Here is a 16,671-nt window from a genome sequence, read left to right on the forward strand (position 1 = left end):
TGGACCAACATTCTCTCTGGGGTGCAGAAGGTGGGAGTTCTGGCTTCTCCAATTGCTTCTGTAATAGTAGGACACGGTCCCTGGCAGGTGGACCTATAGCCCAGCCTGTTTCTGTCGTTCCCTAGTGGGGTAGAACTCTGGAGAGATGAGGTCACAGAACCCATTGTGGACCACAATTATTTGTGGGGTTGACTTCCTTTCAAAGTCACACCTACACCTATTTTTGCTTTTGAGTGCCCTTCCTTTATCCTTTAAACTCGGAGATAAGAGAAACAGTGCCTGATTCCCTCTCTTGTTTCCCAGATTCTCCTCCCTTTCAGTGATGGTATAAAAAGAAGTTTCAAAGTCCAGGAGGTTGCGCAGTGGCTAAGGAGTTGGACTCTCAAGCATGAGGTCCTGGGTCCAGTTGCTGGCGGCTTGTACCAGAGTGATGTCTGGATCTTTCTCTCTATCCTCCTATCTCACTCTTTAATAAAATAAATAAATAATGTTAAAAAAATAAAAGTTTTCTGGGTGACAGACACTTCGGATCCTGACGGAATTGGAGTTTAAAGCCCTCTGGTCATCTTCCCTATCATTTTCCCCTCTGGGAGTATGGACCAAATTCTTTATGGCATGCAGACGGTGTGTGCGGGGGGCGGGGGGTCTGGCTTCTGTAATTGCTTCTCTGCTAGACATTGACATTGGCAGGTTGATCCATACCCCAGTCTGATTCTGTCTTTGCCTGGTGGGCCAGGGCTCTGGAGAGGGGGCAGGGCTCTGGAGAGTTGGGGTTCCAGGACACATTGGTCATGTTTTCAGCCCACATCATAGTAGTATCTGGAAATTGGATGAAAGGCAATAAGATATAAAGCAAGACAAAATGTTTAATGAACAGGAACACACAGTAGGAACAGAGCAGATGAGAACAGAGACCTTAAGGTGGAAAGAGGCTTGGAAGTCTGTTTAGGCTTGACTCTGAAATGAAGCCTGTGTTCCCCTGTGCCTTCTGTCAATTCAAGTTGACAAGGGATTAGGTTGTCCCAAGCCCTCCAGCCCCCAGAGGTCTGTCTGAGCTCCAACTCCATGTTCAAAGCTTGGGACATTCTAAGCTTCACCCATTTCAGGACCAGTCTTCCTTGAGGGGAAGAGTAGGCTGAGCCTAACTCCCTTCAGAGAGTGGAGGAGTCCTTACCACTGTTGTTCTACATTGACACCAAGGTCCTGGAGAGGCCCACAAGAGGTTTTGATGATGCTCCTGATGGAAATAACCAGAGATGGTGGAGAAAGGGATCTGTTAGGGGTCTAGACCCATCATATCTATGTTGGAATCCATGAATTCCCTGACTAGAGTCCCAGATGATGGGGTGGCCTGGTAGTGACCAAAAGGACCATTATGCAATATTATAACATAGTAGTATAATCCCACACCATTCCCACCACTCAGGCTCTGTGTCCCCATCCCCTTCATAGGAAACTGCAGCAGTTTTCCCCAGTCAGAGATATGGGTTGATTTTATATATATATATATATATCTTTTCCTAAGTTGTTCTTGCCTTCACTTCCTTTATTTTAAAATTTATTAGTGATTTAATATTGATGTATAACGTTACAACAAAACTGGGGTGCAACTCCACAAAATTCCCACCACCAGAATTCCATATGCCATCCCCTCCCTTGATAATTTTCTTACTCTTTATCCCTCTGGGAGTATGGACCCAAGGTCATTGTGGGATGCAGAAGGTGGAAGGTCTGGCTTCTGTAATTGCTTCCCCGCTGAACGTGGGCGTTGACAGGTTGATCCATACACCCAGCCTGCCTCTCTCTTTCCCTAGTGGGGCAGGGTTCTGGGGAATCAGAGCTCCAGGACACTTTGGTGGGGTCGTCTGTCCAGGGAAGTCAGCCACCAAAGTTCTTTAGCCACACTCCCTTCATTGTAAGCTATAATAGTTCTCTTAAGGTTGCAGACATTGGTTAAGTATAATTTCTACAACTATCTTCTATATTTGTAAATATTTGTCCATTTTTCCTTTTTTTTGCCTCCAGGGTTATTGCTGGGGATCGGTGCCTGCACCACGAACCCACTCTCCTGGAGGCCATTTATTCCCATTTTTTGTTGCCCTTGTTGTTGCTGTTATTGTTACTGTTGCAATTGATGTTCTTGTTCTTGGGTAGGACAGAGAGAAATTGAGAAAGGAAGGGAGACAAAGGGGGGTGAGAAAAAAATAGACACCTGCAGACCTCCTTCCCCACTTGTCAGGCAACCCCCATGCAGGTGGGGAGCCGGGGACTCTAACTGGGATCCTCAGGCCAGTCCGTACGCTTGGCGCCATGTACGCTTAACCCACCGACCCCCTTTATCCATTTTTCTATGGTGTCATCTTCTTTTCCTTTCCAAGTCACACCTACACCTATTACTACATCCAAATGTCCCTCTGTTTGTCCTCCTCTCTCCCCGGGTCCTGATGGAGTTGGAGTTCAGAGCCCTCTAGTCCTCTGGCCCCAACATTTCTCCCCCTTCTGGGAATATGGACCAACATTCTCTCTGGGGTGCAGAAGGTGGGAGTTCTGGCTTCTCCAATTGCTTCTGTAATAGTAGGACACGGTCCCTGGCAGGTGGACCTATAGCCCAGCCTGTTTCTGTCGTTCCCTAGTGGGGTAGAACTCTGGATAGATGAGGTCACAGTACCCATTGTGGACCACAATTATTTGTGGGGTTGACTTCCTTTCAAAGTCACACCTACACCTATTTTTGCTTTTCAGTGTCCTTCCGTTTTCTTTTAACTCTGAGATAAGAGAAACAGTGCCTGATTCCCTCTGTTGTTTCCCAGATTCTCCTCCCTTTCAGTGATAGTATAAAAAGAAGTTTCGGGATAGAGAATGGGAAAGCTATGGGGGGGGGGTGGGATATGGAGACTGGGCGGTGGGAATTGTGTGGAGTTGTACCCCTCCTACCCTATGGTTTTGTTAATTAATCCTTTCTTAAATTAAAAAAAATGTAAAAATTTGAAATAAAAATAAAAATAAAAATAAAAAGAAGTTTCATGGTTCAGGAGGTGGCGCAGTGGCTAAGGAGTTGGACTCTCAAGCATGAGGTCCTGGGTGCAGTCGCTGGCAGCATGTACCAGAGTGATGTCTGGCTCTTTCTCTCTATCCTCCTATCTCTCTCTTTAATAAAATAAATAAAAAATGTTAAAAAAAAATAAAAGTTTTCTGGGTGACAGACACTTCGGATCCTGATGGAAGTGGAGTTTAAAGCCCTCTGGTCATCTTCCTTATCATTTTTCCCTCTGGGTGTATGGACCAAAATCTTTATGGCGTGCAGAAGGTGTGTGCTGTGTGTGTGGGGCCTGGCTTCTGTAATTGCTTCCCCGTGAACGTGGGCGTTGACAGATTGATCCATACACCCAGCCTGCCTCTCTCTTTCCCTACTGGGGCAGGGCTCTGGGAAATCAGAGCTCCAGGACACTTTGGTGGGGTCGTCTGTCCAGGGAAGTCTGCCACCAAAGTTCTTTAGCCACACTCCCTTCATTGTAAGCGATAATAGTTCTCTTAAGGTTGCAGACATTGGTTAAGTATAATTTCTACAACTATCTTCTATATTTGTAAATATTTGTCCATTTTTCCCTTTTTTTTCCCTCCAGGGTTATTGCTGGGGATCGGTGCCTGCACCACGAACCCACTCTCCTGGAGGCCATTTATTCCCATTTTTTGTTGCCCTTGTTGTTGCCATTATGTTACTGTTGCAATTGATGTTGTTGTTGTTGGATAGGACAGAGAGAAATTGAGAAAGGAGAGGAGACAGAGGGGGGGAGAAAAAATAGACACCTGCAGACTTCCTTCGCCACTTGTCAGGCGACCCCAATGCAGGTGGGTAGCCGGGGACTCTAATTGGGATCCTTAGTCCAGTCCGTACGCTTGGCGCCATGTACGCTTAACCTACTGACCCCCTTTATTCATTTTTCTATGGTCTCATCTTCTTTTCCTTTCCAAGTCACACCTACACCTATTACTACATCCAAATGTCCCTCTGTTTGTCCTCCTCTCTCCCCGGGTCCTGATGGAGTTGGCCTTCAGAGCCCTCTAGTCCTCTTGCCCCAACATTTCTCCCCCTTTTGGGAATATGGACCAACATTCTCTCTGGGGTGCAGAAGGTGGGAGTTCTGGCTTCTCCAATTGCTTCTGTAATAGTAGGACACGGTCCCTGGCAGGTGGACCTATAGCCCAGCCTGTTTCTTTCTTTCCCTAGTTGGGTAGAACTCTGGAGCGATGAGGTCACAGTACCCATTGTGGACCACAATTATTTGTGGGGTTGACTTCCTTTCAAAGTCACACCTACACCTATTTTTGCTTTTGAGTGCCCTTCCTTTTTCCTTTAAACTCTGAGATAAGAGAAACAGTGCCTGATTCTTTATCTTTATTTATCTTTATTCCTTTCCATTCTAAATATGATGTTTCTTGGTGTCTTTAGGTCTGAGTAAATTCTGTTTGGAACCCTCTGGGCATCTTGAATCTTTATGTCTTTAATGTTGTTTACACTAGGAAAGTTTTCCGTTATTATGCCCTATAGAATACTTTCTTCTCCTCCCTCTCTTTCTTCCTCTGGCAAGTCAATAATGCTTATGTTACTTCTTTTGAAGTCATTCCATATGTCTCTGTTGTTGTTTTCAGTATCTTTTAATCTTTGTGAGATCTCTTACATTTTTTTTTGCCTCCACAGTTATTGCTGGGGCTTGGTGTCTGCACCACATATCCACTGCTCCTGGAGACCATTTTTCCCCTTTTGTTGCCCTTGTTGTTTTATCATTGTTGTGATTATTACTATTGTTATTGCTATCATTGGATAGGACAGAGAGAAATGGACAGAGGAAGGGAAGAAAGAGAGGGGGAGAGAAAGATAGACACCTGCAGACCTGCTTCACCACCTGTGTAGTGACTCCCCTGCAGGTGGGGAGCCGGGGGCTCGAACCCAGATCCTTGTGACGGTCTTTGCGCTTCGCACCATGTGTGCTTAACCTGCTGTGCTACAGCCCAACTCCCTGTCCTTTTTTTTTTTGTTGTTGTTGTTGTAGTTATTATTGTTGTTGATCTCATCGTTGTTAAGACAGGACAGAGAGAAATGGAAAGAGGAGGGGAAGACAGAGAGGGGGAGAGAAAGACAGACACCTGCAGACCTGCTTCACCGCTTGTGAAGCAACTTGCCTGCAGGTGGGGAGCCAGGAGCTCGAATTTGGATTCTTTTTTATTTTTCTTTATTTATTTAAAAAGGGAGATATTAACAAAACCATAGGGTAAGAGGAGTACAACTTCACACAATTCCCACCACCAGATCTCTGTATCCCATCCCCTCCCCTGATAGCTTTCCTATTCATCCCTCTGGGAGTATGGACCCAAGGTCATTGTGGGATGCAGAAGGTGGAAGGTCAGACTTCTGCAATTGCTTCCCTGCTGAACATGGGCGTTGACTGGTCAGTCCATACTCCCAGCCTGTCTCTCTCTTTCCCTAATAGGGTGGGGCTCTGGGGAATCAGAGCTCCAGGACACATTGGTGGGGTCATCTGTCCAGGGAAGTCTGGTCAGCATCATGCTGGCATCTGGAACCTGGTGGGTGAAAAGAGAGCATACAAAGCCAAGCAAATTGTTGAACAATTATGGACCTAGAGGCTGGAATAGTGCAGATGAAGTGTTGGGGGGTACTCACTGCAGACTCTTGTGTACTTCTGCTTTCAGGTATATATTTTGCAGTAGTTTATGGACACGTGTGAACATAGGCTCTATCTCACAGGACCTGGTCTGTATCTAGGTTTTGGGACTTTGTTAGGAAGTTAACCACCTGGGACGGAATTAGAGAATACTATGAAAGGAAAGGTCTCACCCAAGTAATGAAGCTGAAGGATTGTCATTCCACACCTGAAGTCTCTGGACATAGTCTGTAGTGAAGCATGCTGGAGTGGCACTCGTTGCGTTGATTAGGTTGGAATCGGCAGATGCACTATTATTTGGTATGAGTTAAGAGAAGCATGCAGAAATATATACCTGAAAGCAGAAGTACACTAGAGTTTGCAGTGAGTACCTCCCTAACACTTCCTCTCCACTATTCCAAGCTTGGGATCCATGATTGCTCAACAAATTGTTTGGCTTCGTATGTTAACTCTCTTTTCAATCACCAGGTTCCAGATGCCACCAGGATGCTGGCCAGGCTTCCCCGGATTGAAGACCCCACCAATGTGTCCTGGAGCTCAGCTTCCCCAGAGACCCACCTTACTAGGGAAAGAGAGAGGCAGACTGGGAGTATGGACTGTCCAGTCAATGCCCATGTTCAGCAGGGAAGCAATTACAGAAGCCAGACCTTCTACCTTCTGCAACCCTCAACGACCCTAGGTCCATGCTCCCAGAGGGCTAGAGAATGGGAAAGCTATCATGGGAGGGGGTGGGTTATGGAGATTGGGTGGTGGGAATTGTGTGGAGTTGTACCCCTCCTACCTTATGTTTTTGTTCATTAATCCTTTCTTAAATAAAAAATTTTTTTAAAAAGAGAAGCATGCAGGAAAGTGCGCCCCAACCTAAGCCGAACCAGGATTCTTAAACTGACTCTTTTGCTTCATGTCACGTGTGTTTAACCCACTGCACTACCACCCGACTCACTGTATTTTACTATTTACTGTAAATCATTAATCCCCCAATAAAGATTTTTTAAAAGCATAAGTAAAAAAAAACAAAACATATGTTACCTCTGTTCATAGCAGAACAGGAAACCCCCCCCCCAAACACACACACACACCTCTACCCACACACCAGGTCACATGAGCAAGGCTGTTCATGCCCATAGGCAGGCGCGGGTGTGTGCCCATGTCAACAAGCCAGAGGGGTGCAAGGCTAGGCACCGAGAGTTCCCCCCTGGGCCCTGCTCCCACAATCTCCATGTAACATGGACAAAGCGTCCTGTTCTTGTCACCTCAAGCTTCAGATAAGCAGACTCACCGCTCGTGTCCACTAATAGGCCTGGTCAGCAGCACAGAAACAGTTCTGTCCCCATATGGCCGGAGCTTTCTGCTCCATGTTACACTGCATTCTGTGGAGAACACTTCCAGAGTGTGAGTGTGTGTGTGTGTGTGTGTGTGTGTGTGTGTGTGTGTGTGTGTGTGTGTGTCACTAGTGTGAAGACAGCAATGTGAGCAAGGCCAAGGTTGTGTCTGTGACACAGTGTGGACTCTGCATCTTGTCTCAGGGACCCTCAGTACTGGCCTGGGGCAGGTCTGAGCCACCGGGAGCCCTGTTAGAGCTTCCTGAGCCGGGCAGGTTCTCTCTGGAGGTGCCCGGGGACCACGTGCTCTTAGTGGCATGCGTGTCCCATGGGAGCTGGGGAATCCATGACTTACTGGCTCTCCACCTCTGGGGGCTGGAGGGCTTGGGGCAACCTAATCCCTTGTCAATTTGAATTGACAACAGAACACAGGCTTCATTTCTTCCAGTTGAGCCCCAAGAGATGACAACCACAGGCTTCTGAGGCTTCTCTGCCACCCTGAGCTCAGGGGCATGGCTAGCGATGGAGACTTCAGAGGGGACAAGAACTTTCACAGGAAGGTGGGGCAAGGCCTTGTGGAAGCCTCAAGTCCTCTGGAAGAGCAGTTCGCTCCCCAGAAAGGCTTCTGTCTCCATGTAGCCCTAGAGCAGAGAAGCCAGGAGTTGAGGACATGGCAAGAAGCAGGGGACAGCCTGGAGCCAGGTGTCCAGGAAACTGTGTGTCCCCTCTTAGGAAGGTCCCTGCAGAGTTTTCAGTGAAACCTGATCTCCCCAGCAGGGCTGGCTCAGCCCTGTCTAGAGTGAGGGGCTCTCTGAACAGGGTCTCCATGCTTGGAGCAGCGCTTGCCGGACGCTGGGCAGTCTGTGCCCAGCAGGGTCCGCTCCTAATGGGGACAGCTGGCACTGCGTGGAGCAGCCCACAGGGCTGCCATGGGCAAGACGCTTCCCAGAGTGCCCACCCACACCTCCCAGCCACACACCACATGCACACACAGAGTTCGGACTTTATTGATACACAGTCTGGAAGGACAGACGCACTGGCTGGCTGTGCTTTTGGGCACAGAATGTGGACCAGGCTCTGGGCCTTGGCAGCCAGGTCACGGAATCCTCCCTCCGACGTCTGGGGATATGACATCCTCGTCGGCAACATAGTACCAGTACCTGGCTAGGGCAGCCAGGCAGCATGGAGGTAGAGGGGCTGGAAACACGGGCCCAGCAGTGAAGGGGGCCACGGGAGGAAGGATGAAGGGTGGCCCTGGAGGAGGAAAGACAGGAGGGTAGGGAAGGAGACCTGGAGAGTTGGCCTGAGGCGGGTAGAGGGGAAGGTAGGGTGGAAGGAAGGGCGGAGGGAAGAGAGGAGGGAAGGGAGTCAGGACAGGAGGAAAGAGGGGCGGAAAGATGGGAGAAGCCAAGGGGGCTGCATAGGGGGCATGTAGGACAGGACCCATGGGCACTGGGGACCACAGCCTCAGAGGCTGGGAAACCACGTAGAACCAGAGGGGCTCCTGCCGCCGTGGGGACTGGGACTGGGGTCTCCAGTTGTAGATGGTTGCCCTGCGCTGTGCCCTGCGCTGATGGCGGCGAGCTCGCAGCTGCAGCACCCTCTGGCGTTTCCTCCATTTGGCCCTCCTGTTCTTAAACCACACCTGTGACCAGGGAGAGGGGCAAGTCAGTGCCTGGAGCTGTAGCTGGCTCTCTCTACTTTCTCTCTCTTTCTCCTCTCTCTGCCCATTTGCTCCCTTTCGGCTTTCTCTCTCTGGGCTATCTCAACCTCCTTAAATATATCTGGAGAAGCCGTTCACTATGTCTGTGGTTCAGTTCATCAGCAGTTGTGCCAGAACTGCACGACGGCTTTCACTGCCTGAGAATAAGAGTGATATTTAATTCTCTAGATTCATTTATTATGAGAGAAGGGTCGAAGAGGGAGAGGGCAGAGAGGGCAGAGAGGGGAGAGCACTGCTCCACTGATGCCTAGTGTGGCACAGGGGCTGAAGCTGACAGACCTGGGCTCAGCCCTCCTGCCCCCCCCCCCAAGTAGGGCCCTGACTGGCAGAACTGTCTTCCCCACCCAGAGCAAAGCTCTCACTCCAAAGTAGGTGAGAACTGAACTGGCCAAACCTGCAAATCCCACCCTTCCCTACCAACTCTGCGGAGACAGAAATTTCAGGTGGCAGACACTCCCAGAAGATTCGCCCTGAGTCGGTGATGGTTTCCCCAGCTGGCCTGGCATGTTCTTCCCCTTCCCCCCCCATGCCCCTGCCTTTCTTTCTCATGCTCTCGCCCCTCCCCCTCTCATTCTCTGTCCTTCCAGGTTATCTCTTTTGTTAATGAATAAATACAATTCTTTTAAAACCGGGAGCTACCCCAGGCCTCCCTTGCCTTCTGCCTTTCCCAAGTAGGCCATGTGTGTTGACATTTGTCCCTTACACCTTGGTATCTTTCACCTTTTACGACACATTTTGAAAGATTGAACACCTACCCCACCACCACCACCATAATGCACAGCCCACTGTCAGCAACGTTCTCACACCAGGACATCAAAGAATTCCATTACCAGTGTTCAGGGATACTGCTTAGGATGCCACTTCACTCTCTCTCTCTCTCTCTCTCACACACACACACACACATATTCACACGCACGCACATTCACAAGCACATGCATATACACAGACACACACACACAAGAGCAGTACAGCCAGACCCTTGGGACACTGCTCCACTGGTCCCTCAGCCTTGGCTTTACTGAACATACATGGGTTCCCGCTCGCTGCCCTGTTCCTCCACCCCGACATGTCTCTGCTGAGTCCACTCCAGCTGCAATGACCTTTCTCTACACACACAGGACTACTGAACCCACTTTCACCCCAGCTCTTCAGTTGTAGGAATTACCAATCAAGACCAAGTCCCCATATACCCTACAAAGATATTCCCTGGGGTTCGGGCGGTAGCACAGTAGATTAAGCGCATGTGGCACAAAGCACAAAGACTGAGTAAGGATCCCAGTTCGAGCCCCTTGCTCCCCACCTGCAGGAGAGTCACTTCACAGGCGGTGAAGCAGGTCTGCAGGTGTCTGTCTTTCTCTCCCCCTCTGTCTTCCCCTCCTCTCTCCATTTCTCTCTGTCCTATCCAACAATGAGTGACATCAACAACAATAATAATAAACCACAACAAGGCTACAACAACAAGGGCAACAAAAGGGGGCGAAGGCCTCCAGGAGCAGTGGATTCATGGTGCAGGCACCCAGCCCCAATAATAACCCTGGAGGCAAAAAAAAAAAAAGACATTCTCTGAGGAAAGCCTTAGGGAGCAGTGTCTGAACTCTCCTGAAGACAGACAGGTAGGCAGACAACCAGGCAGATAGACAGATAGACCTGGATGGAGCCAGAGGAGGCAAAGGCACATAGGTGCGGTGGCACTGGACTCCAAAAGCCCGGAAGTTGCAGAATCGTTTCCCAGACAAGGAAAGACAACAGAGACAGAGGGGACAGAGTCCGCGGGGACAGAGCAGCCCTGACACAGCCCTGACATAGCCCTGGGGGACGGGAGGCTGGCGCCTCCTGTTCAAACTCACTGACCCTCAATTGGGAGGCTGACACGTCCATGCTTCTTGCGAGGTCCCGTCTGTAGAGAAAGGGTTGGGGGGGGATTTTGGTCATGTGGTTTGTGTCTGAATGGAAACACATAGCGTGCATCTTCACTGCTTCTACATTCATGCCCCCATGTCAGTAGTTAACACTGTGTGCGACTCGCTGGATGAGCAGTTCTCTCTTATACTCAGCCCCAGATTCTAAGAGCACAGCAAATCTCAGTCATGAGCATGACGACTTCAGGGAGGATTTAACGCCAACTTAGTGGCCCAGGAGGTAGATAAAGGCTTGGACTCTCAAGCATGAGGTTCCAAGTTCTATCCCTGACATCACATGTGCCAGAGTGATGTTCTGGCATGTTCTCGCCCCTCTCTTGCTAAAGAAAGAAAGAAAAAGAGAGAGAGAGAGAGAGAGAAAGAAAGAAGAAATTTTGGCAAAAGTCAGTATCATCCCTTAGAACAGATCCTGAACAGTTCAAGGCAGAGGAGACCCAGCCCTTCATCCCCTCTGCTCCTCTCCTTCTCACCCCCCGCTCCACCTCTGGGCTCCAGTAGAAAGGTCTGACTCAGGACTGGGTGTTGGCGGTGCTGGGGGTAGAGCTGAGACACCCCGCACGCAAGCCTTAGGCAGGAAAGACATCTGCGGAGCTACCATGCTGTCTTCCCAGCACTCAACAGAAAGTTCTCTATTCCCTGTTCTCTGTTGTGTCAGGGTCCAGGCTATTGCTTCCCACACACGGAGACATGAAGCAAGATTGTGTGAGAGAGGGAGAGATAGGGAGTTGGCTGGTAGCGCAGCGGGTGAAGCGCACGTGGTGCAAAGCGCAAGGACCAGCATAAGGATCCCGGTTCGAGTCCCCGGCTCCCCACCTGCAGGGGAGTCGCTTCACAGGCGGTGAAGCGGGTCTGCTGGTGTCTGTCTTTCTCTCCCCCTCTCTGCCTTCCCCTCCTCTCTCCATTTCTCTCTGTCCTATCCAACAATGACATCAATAACAACAATAATAACTACAACAATAAAACAACAAGGGCAACAAAAAGGAATAAATAAAATTTTAAAAGAGTATAAAAAAGAGAGAGAGAGGGAGAGACAGCACAGTGCTCCCTCCAACCCCCTGAGCTGCACCCCTGTGCCCTGGAGGCTCCCGTGGACATGGGTGGTCCAGCCCAGGCCCCTGTTCAGAAGTCAGCGGCCCTGCCCTGAGCCTCCCTCTGGGACCCGGAAGCTCGTTTTTACTGACACGGAGCCCACACAAGCCCTTTGAAGACCTGAGGCGGGGCTGCAGGACACGCTGGCCCCTCTGCGGTCACCGCAGTGTGAAGACCCCGGCCTGCTCGGGTGGGTCGGTCGGTCAGTCCCCCAGGCTGTGTGTGGGGAGCCCGAGGCCACCCCCTCCCCAACTTGCGGCGGGGCTCAGGGTGCTCACCGCAGCATAGGGCTGGGGTAGTGGTTGTGCTGGAAAATGCGCTCCAGCTCCTCCAGCTGCTGGGTGCTGAAGTTGGGGCAGTGGAACTCCTCGGCCTGATCCTCTGATGATGGGCCCTGATGGGGTGACCTGCCACACCCCTCCTGCTCATCCTCCTCCTCCTGCAGGCTCTCCTGGCCTTCCTGGCTGCCACCACCACCTCCTCCTCTTTCTTGTTCCTCATAGTCCCGGGAGCCTGCACAGGAGCACAGTCAGTGAGGGGTGCGTGGGGATGGGGGGACGACGATGAGAAAGAGGAGGATGGGGAGAAGGAGAGAAACTTGAGAGTGTGAGGAAGACTGTGTGGAGGAGGCTGAGAGAGGAGGAAGAGATCCAAGAGAAAGAGGAGGTGAGTGTGGTCTGGGTGGGAATCCTGGAGGACCGGGAGGGTGACGGGAGGAGGGGGCACCTTCTGGGCCACCCTGGAGAAGGAAGAGGAGGAGGAGGAGGAAAGGGCCTTGTGGGTGGGAAACCTGCAGGAGAAAGGAGAGAGAGAGAGAGAGAGAGAAGGAGCAGGAGAAGGAGGGGGAGAAGGGGAGAGGAGTAGGGGAGTGAAGAAGTGGAGAGGGCGACGAGGAGGAGGAAAAAGGGAGGGTGGGTATGAAGGAAAGGAGGAGGATAAAGAGGAGGAAGAAGGAGTGGAGAATAAAAAGGAGAGGAAGACTGTGGGGGAGGGGAGAGGAGGAGGAAGGGGATGAGCGGAAAGAGGAAGAAATGGAGGAGAAGGAGGAGGTGAGCACCATCTGGGTAAGACTCCTGGAGGGTGAACAGGGTGAGAGAAAAAGCAAGGGATGGAAGGAGGAGGAAGAGGGAACAGGATGGTGGGGGAAGAGGAGGAGAATAAGAATGAAGAGAAAAGTGAGAGGAGGAGGAGGAAGGAGGTTGTGGACCATAAAGATACAGAGGAGGGAGAAGGGAAAAAGTAGGAGAGGGAAGAGAAAGAGAAGGAGAGGGAGAAGAAGGAAAGAAGGTGAAGAGGGAGAAGGAGAACAGGGAAAAAGAGAGGGTAAAGGAAAAGGAGAGGGAAGAGAAAGAGGAAGAGGAGTAGGAATAGGAGAAAGAGATCGAGGTGGAAGAAGAGAAGCAAGGGAAATGGGAGCAGGACAGACAGGAGAGGGCAGAGGAAAAGGAAAGAGAGGGGGATGAGTTGAGGAAGAGAGGCAAGAGGCAGTGGAAGAGGAGAGAGAGGAAAACGAGCTGTTGGGGGAGAAGGAATAGTGGAAGGAGAGGGAAGAGGAGAGAGACTAAAAGGTGGAGGACTGGGAGAAGGAGATGGAGAAGAAGGAGAAAGATGGGAGGAAGCAGAGAGGAAGAGGTGGAGAGAGGAGGAGAAGACAGAAGACAAATAGGAAGAGGAGGAGAGGGAGGAAGAAGAGATAGATGAGGAGGAGGAGATGGACAAGGAGGAGGAGATGGAAGAGGAGGAGATGGACAAGGCCCAGGTGGAGAAGATCGACAGGGCGGAGATCAGCAAGAAGGAGGAGATGGAGAAGGAGGAGATGGAAGAGGAGGAGGAGAAGTAGATGGACAAGGAGGAAGAGGAGATGGATGAGGAGGAGAAGAAGTAGATGGACAAGGAGGAGGAGGAGATGGATGAGGAGGAAATGGATGATGAGGAGGAGAAGATCGACGAGGTGGAGGAGGAGATGGATGAGGAGGAGATGGATGAGGAGGAGGAGAAGTAGATGGACAAGGAGGAAGAGGAGATGGATGAGGAGAAGGAGAAGTAGATGGACAAGGAGGAGAAGGAGATGGACGAGATGGATGAGGAGGAAATGGATGAGGAGGAGGAGATGGACTAGGAGGAAATGGATGAAGAGGAAGAGGAGATGGACAAGGAGGAGGATATGGATGATGAGGAGATGGATGAGGAGGAGATGGACGAGGAGGAGGAGATGGATGGAGAGGAGATGGACGAGGAGGAGGAGGAGATGGAGGAGGAGATGGATGAGGAGGAGGAGATGCACGAGGAGGAGGAGGAGATGGATGAGGAGGAGGAGGAGGAGGAGCTGGACGAGGAGGAGGAGATGAACGAGGAGGAGGAGATGGACGAGGAGGAGATGGATGATGAGGAGGAGATGGACGAGGAGGAGTAGACAGACGAGGAGGAGAAGAAGATGGAGGAGGAAAAGATGGACGAGGAGGAGGAGATGGATAAGGAGGAGGAAGAGATGGAGGAGGAGGAGGAGGAGGAGACGGATAAGGAGGAGGAGGAGTAGACGGACGAGGAGGAGGAGATGGACGACATGGTGGAGACGATCGACGAGAAGGAGGAGAAGAAAACGGACGAGGAACAGGAGATGGACGAGGAGGAAGAGATGGACAAGGGGGAGGAGAAGATCGACAAGGCGGAGATCAATCAGGAGGAGGAGATGGAGGAAGAGAAAGAGATTGACGAGGAGGAAGAGGAGATCGACCAGGCAGAGATCGATGAGACAGAGATCGACCAGGAGGAGATCGAGGAGGAGGATAAGGAGGACTTTTAGATGGTGGAGGAAGAAGAGGGGAGGGAGGATGAGTAGAAAGAGGAAGAGGAGGGGGAAGAGGGTGCTCAGGCGGCCCCGGAGCGCAGCGTCGTGTGCTAGATGGCGGGCTTCCCCGGAGGAGGCAGGCAGAGGCCGTGTGCTCTGACCCTGACGACGCCCCAGCTGCTCCGGGGGCTCAGGCTCGGGCTCCTGATCGATGTCTGCGGTGACCATGCTGGGTATGTGGGCACCCAGCTCCCCGGGGCCTTCGGGCTGGTGGTCGCGGTCTAGGCCCGGCGGGCGGTCTGGCGGAGGCGGCTCCGGGCCCTGAGACATCTCAGCCACCCCCGAGGCCACAGAGGGGAAGGTGGTTGGTGAGGCCATCGGGAGGGCAGTTGGGGTGTGGGTCTGGCGCTGGGTCGGGGGGCCCCAGAAGCTTAAGCGCCGGGCCCCGAGGCCGCCCCGAGACGGGGCCTGAGCCATGGCGGCCTCTGCCCTCAGGCTTCGAGCGTGGCCCGGGGTGGGGCCTCACTGCGCATGCGCAGCCCCTGCGGGGGCGGGGGTGGGGCGGGGTGGGGCGGGGCGGGGTGGGGGAGGGGAGCCGCAGGGAGGCCCAAGACAGTGCACGTACGTGGCGCTGGAGGACCCCGGTTCAAGGTCCCAACACTTGCACTGGGAAGCTTCTTGAGGTGTGCAGGGGGTGCTGTTCTGTCTATTATCTGTCCGGCTCTCTCTCTCCTCTCCCTTCCCCTCCCCTCCTCTCCCCTCGCCTCCCCTCCTCTCCTCTCCTCTCCTCTCCCCTCCTCTCCTCTCCCCTCCTCTCCCCTCCTCTACCCTCCTCTTCTCTCCTCTTCTCTCCTCTCCTCTCCCTCCATCTCTCTCCCCACCTCACCCCCTATGTAGAAAATAATGGGAAACGAAAGACCTGCGAGAACGGTAGACCCGTGCAGGCTCTGACCCCGGCTTCATCCAGGCAGGTCGCCTTGAGCTGGCGGGTAACAGGTGTGGCAGATGGCAGGTGTCGTGTCATGGAAGCAGGACCCGCACTGAGCTTACAACCTGCGAGACGGTTCAGCACGAAGGCACCCCTCCTTCCTCTGCTTGTGCCTAGCCGGCAGCCTTTCCACCTCTGCCTGTAGCCCAGCTCCCATCTCACTGAACCCGGCCACCCCTCCCATGGGCCTGTTAGGAAATTTCCAGATTTTAACCCCATGCTTATAATCTCATTGTGATGCATTTGTGAGTAGGCCTCGATACAGGACGGAAAGACTGAAAATATAATAAAGGGTTAAGAATGTGTAGAAAGTCTGAGACGGTGCAGGTGGTTAGTGCAGGCTGGCCTTCGATGGGTGAGCAAGTGATAACAAGTAGAGATGATGAAGGTCAGACTGAGCTTTTCCTGAGAAGGCTGCTTCCATAACCCTGGCTAGCTTCTGCCCTCCTAAAAGTTACCCCCCCCTCCCAGCCTGTGGTGTATCTTAGGCTGAGGCTAAACTTGACACAGCTATACAGGAAAGTTAACAGTAACTAAAGCAACCAGACCCTAAGAAATGGGTATAAGTCCCACATCTTAACCTTGCAGCCTCTGCTTTGTAAGGACACTGTTTGCTCTCAAAACCGCACCCCCTATATAAGCCTGTATCATACCTTTGTTCAGGGCCAGAGTTATCAGAATGATCTGAACTCCTGGCCCGAGCATAAATAAAAGGTTCCTTTCTTCCTCCATCCACTTCGACTTCAGTGATCTCAATTATTAATAGAGTTCCTTAACAGGACTCATCTCCCTCTCCAGGTGGCTGAGCCTCACTTTTCCAACAGCAAGACCAAGCAACTGTGACTATTAGCACCTTTGCTAACAGAAACTATCTCACAGGATTCTGTTTATTTTCTTTTACTTTTAATAGGGGATTTCAATCAATTCCATGTGATAAACCTGCTCAACAGTCTCCTCGTGGTCCATTTTCCACTCATTATTTCATTTGAGTGAAACAGGAGAGAGGGAGGGGGAAGTGGGAGGTAGGAGGTGGAGGTAGAGAGAGGGTCCGCGGTGGTGCACTGGTTAACTGTATGCAGTATAAAGCACAAGGATGCCAGTTCAAGCCTCTCAGATCCCCACCTGTGGTGGGAGGGTCACTTTACAAATGGTGAAGCAGGT

General features: G+C 51.5%; 1 protein-coding gene across 1 annotated transcript; it reads right to left on the reverse strand.

Annotated features, from left to right (window-relative positions):
* Positions 1 to 7,986: 7,986 nt before the first annotated feature.
* On the reverse strand, positions 7,987 to 15,002 carry LOC132535770 (homeobox protein ESX1-like). Its single transcript, XM_060182723.1, has 4 exons — positions 14,684 to 15,002; positions 12,013 to 12,247; positions 10,578 to 10,623; positions 7,987 to 8,648 (listed from the first exon to the last, which is right to left on the reverse strand). The coding sequence occupies exons 1-4, from the start codon at positions 14,997 to 14,999 to the stop codon at positions 8,100 to 8,102; spliced, it is 1,146 nt and encodes a 381-aa protein (XP_060038706.1). The 5' UTR covers positions 15,000 to 15,002; the 3' UTR covers positions 7,987 to 8,099.
* Between the last annotated feature and the right edge of the window lie 1,669 nt (positions 15,003 to 16,671).

The sequence above is a fragment of the Erinaceus europaeus genome, chromosome X (genome assembly GCF_950295315.1).
Source record: "Erinaceus europaeus chromosome X, mEriEur2.1, whole genome shotgun sequence".
Classification (NCBI taxonomy): Eukaryota; Metazoa; Chordata; class Mammalia; order Eulipotyphla; family Erinaceidae; genus Erinaceus; species Erinaceus europaeus.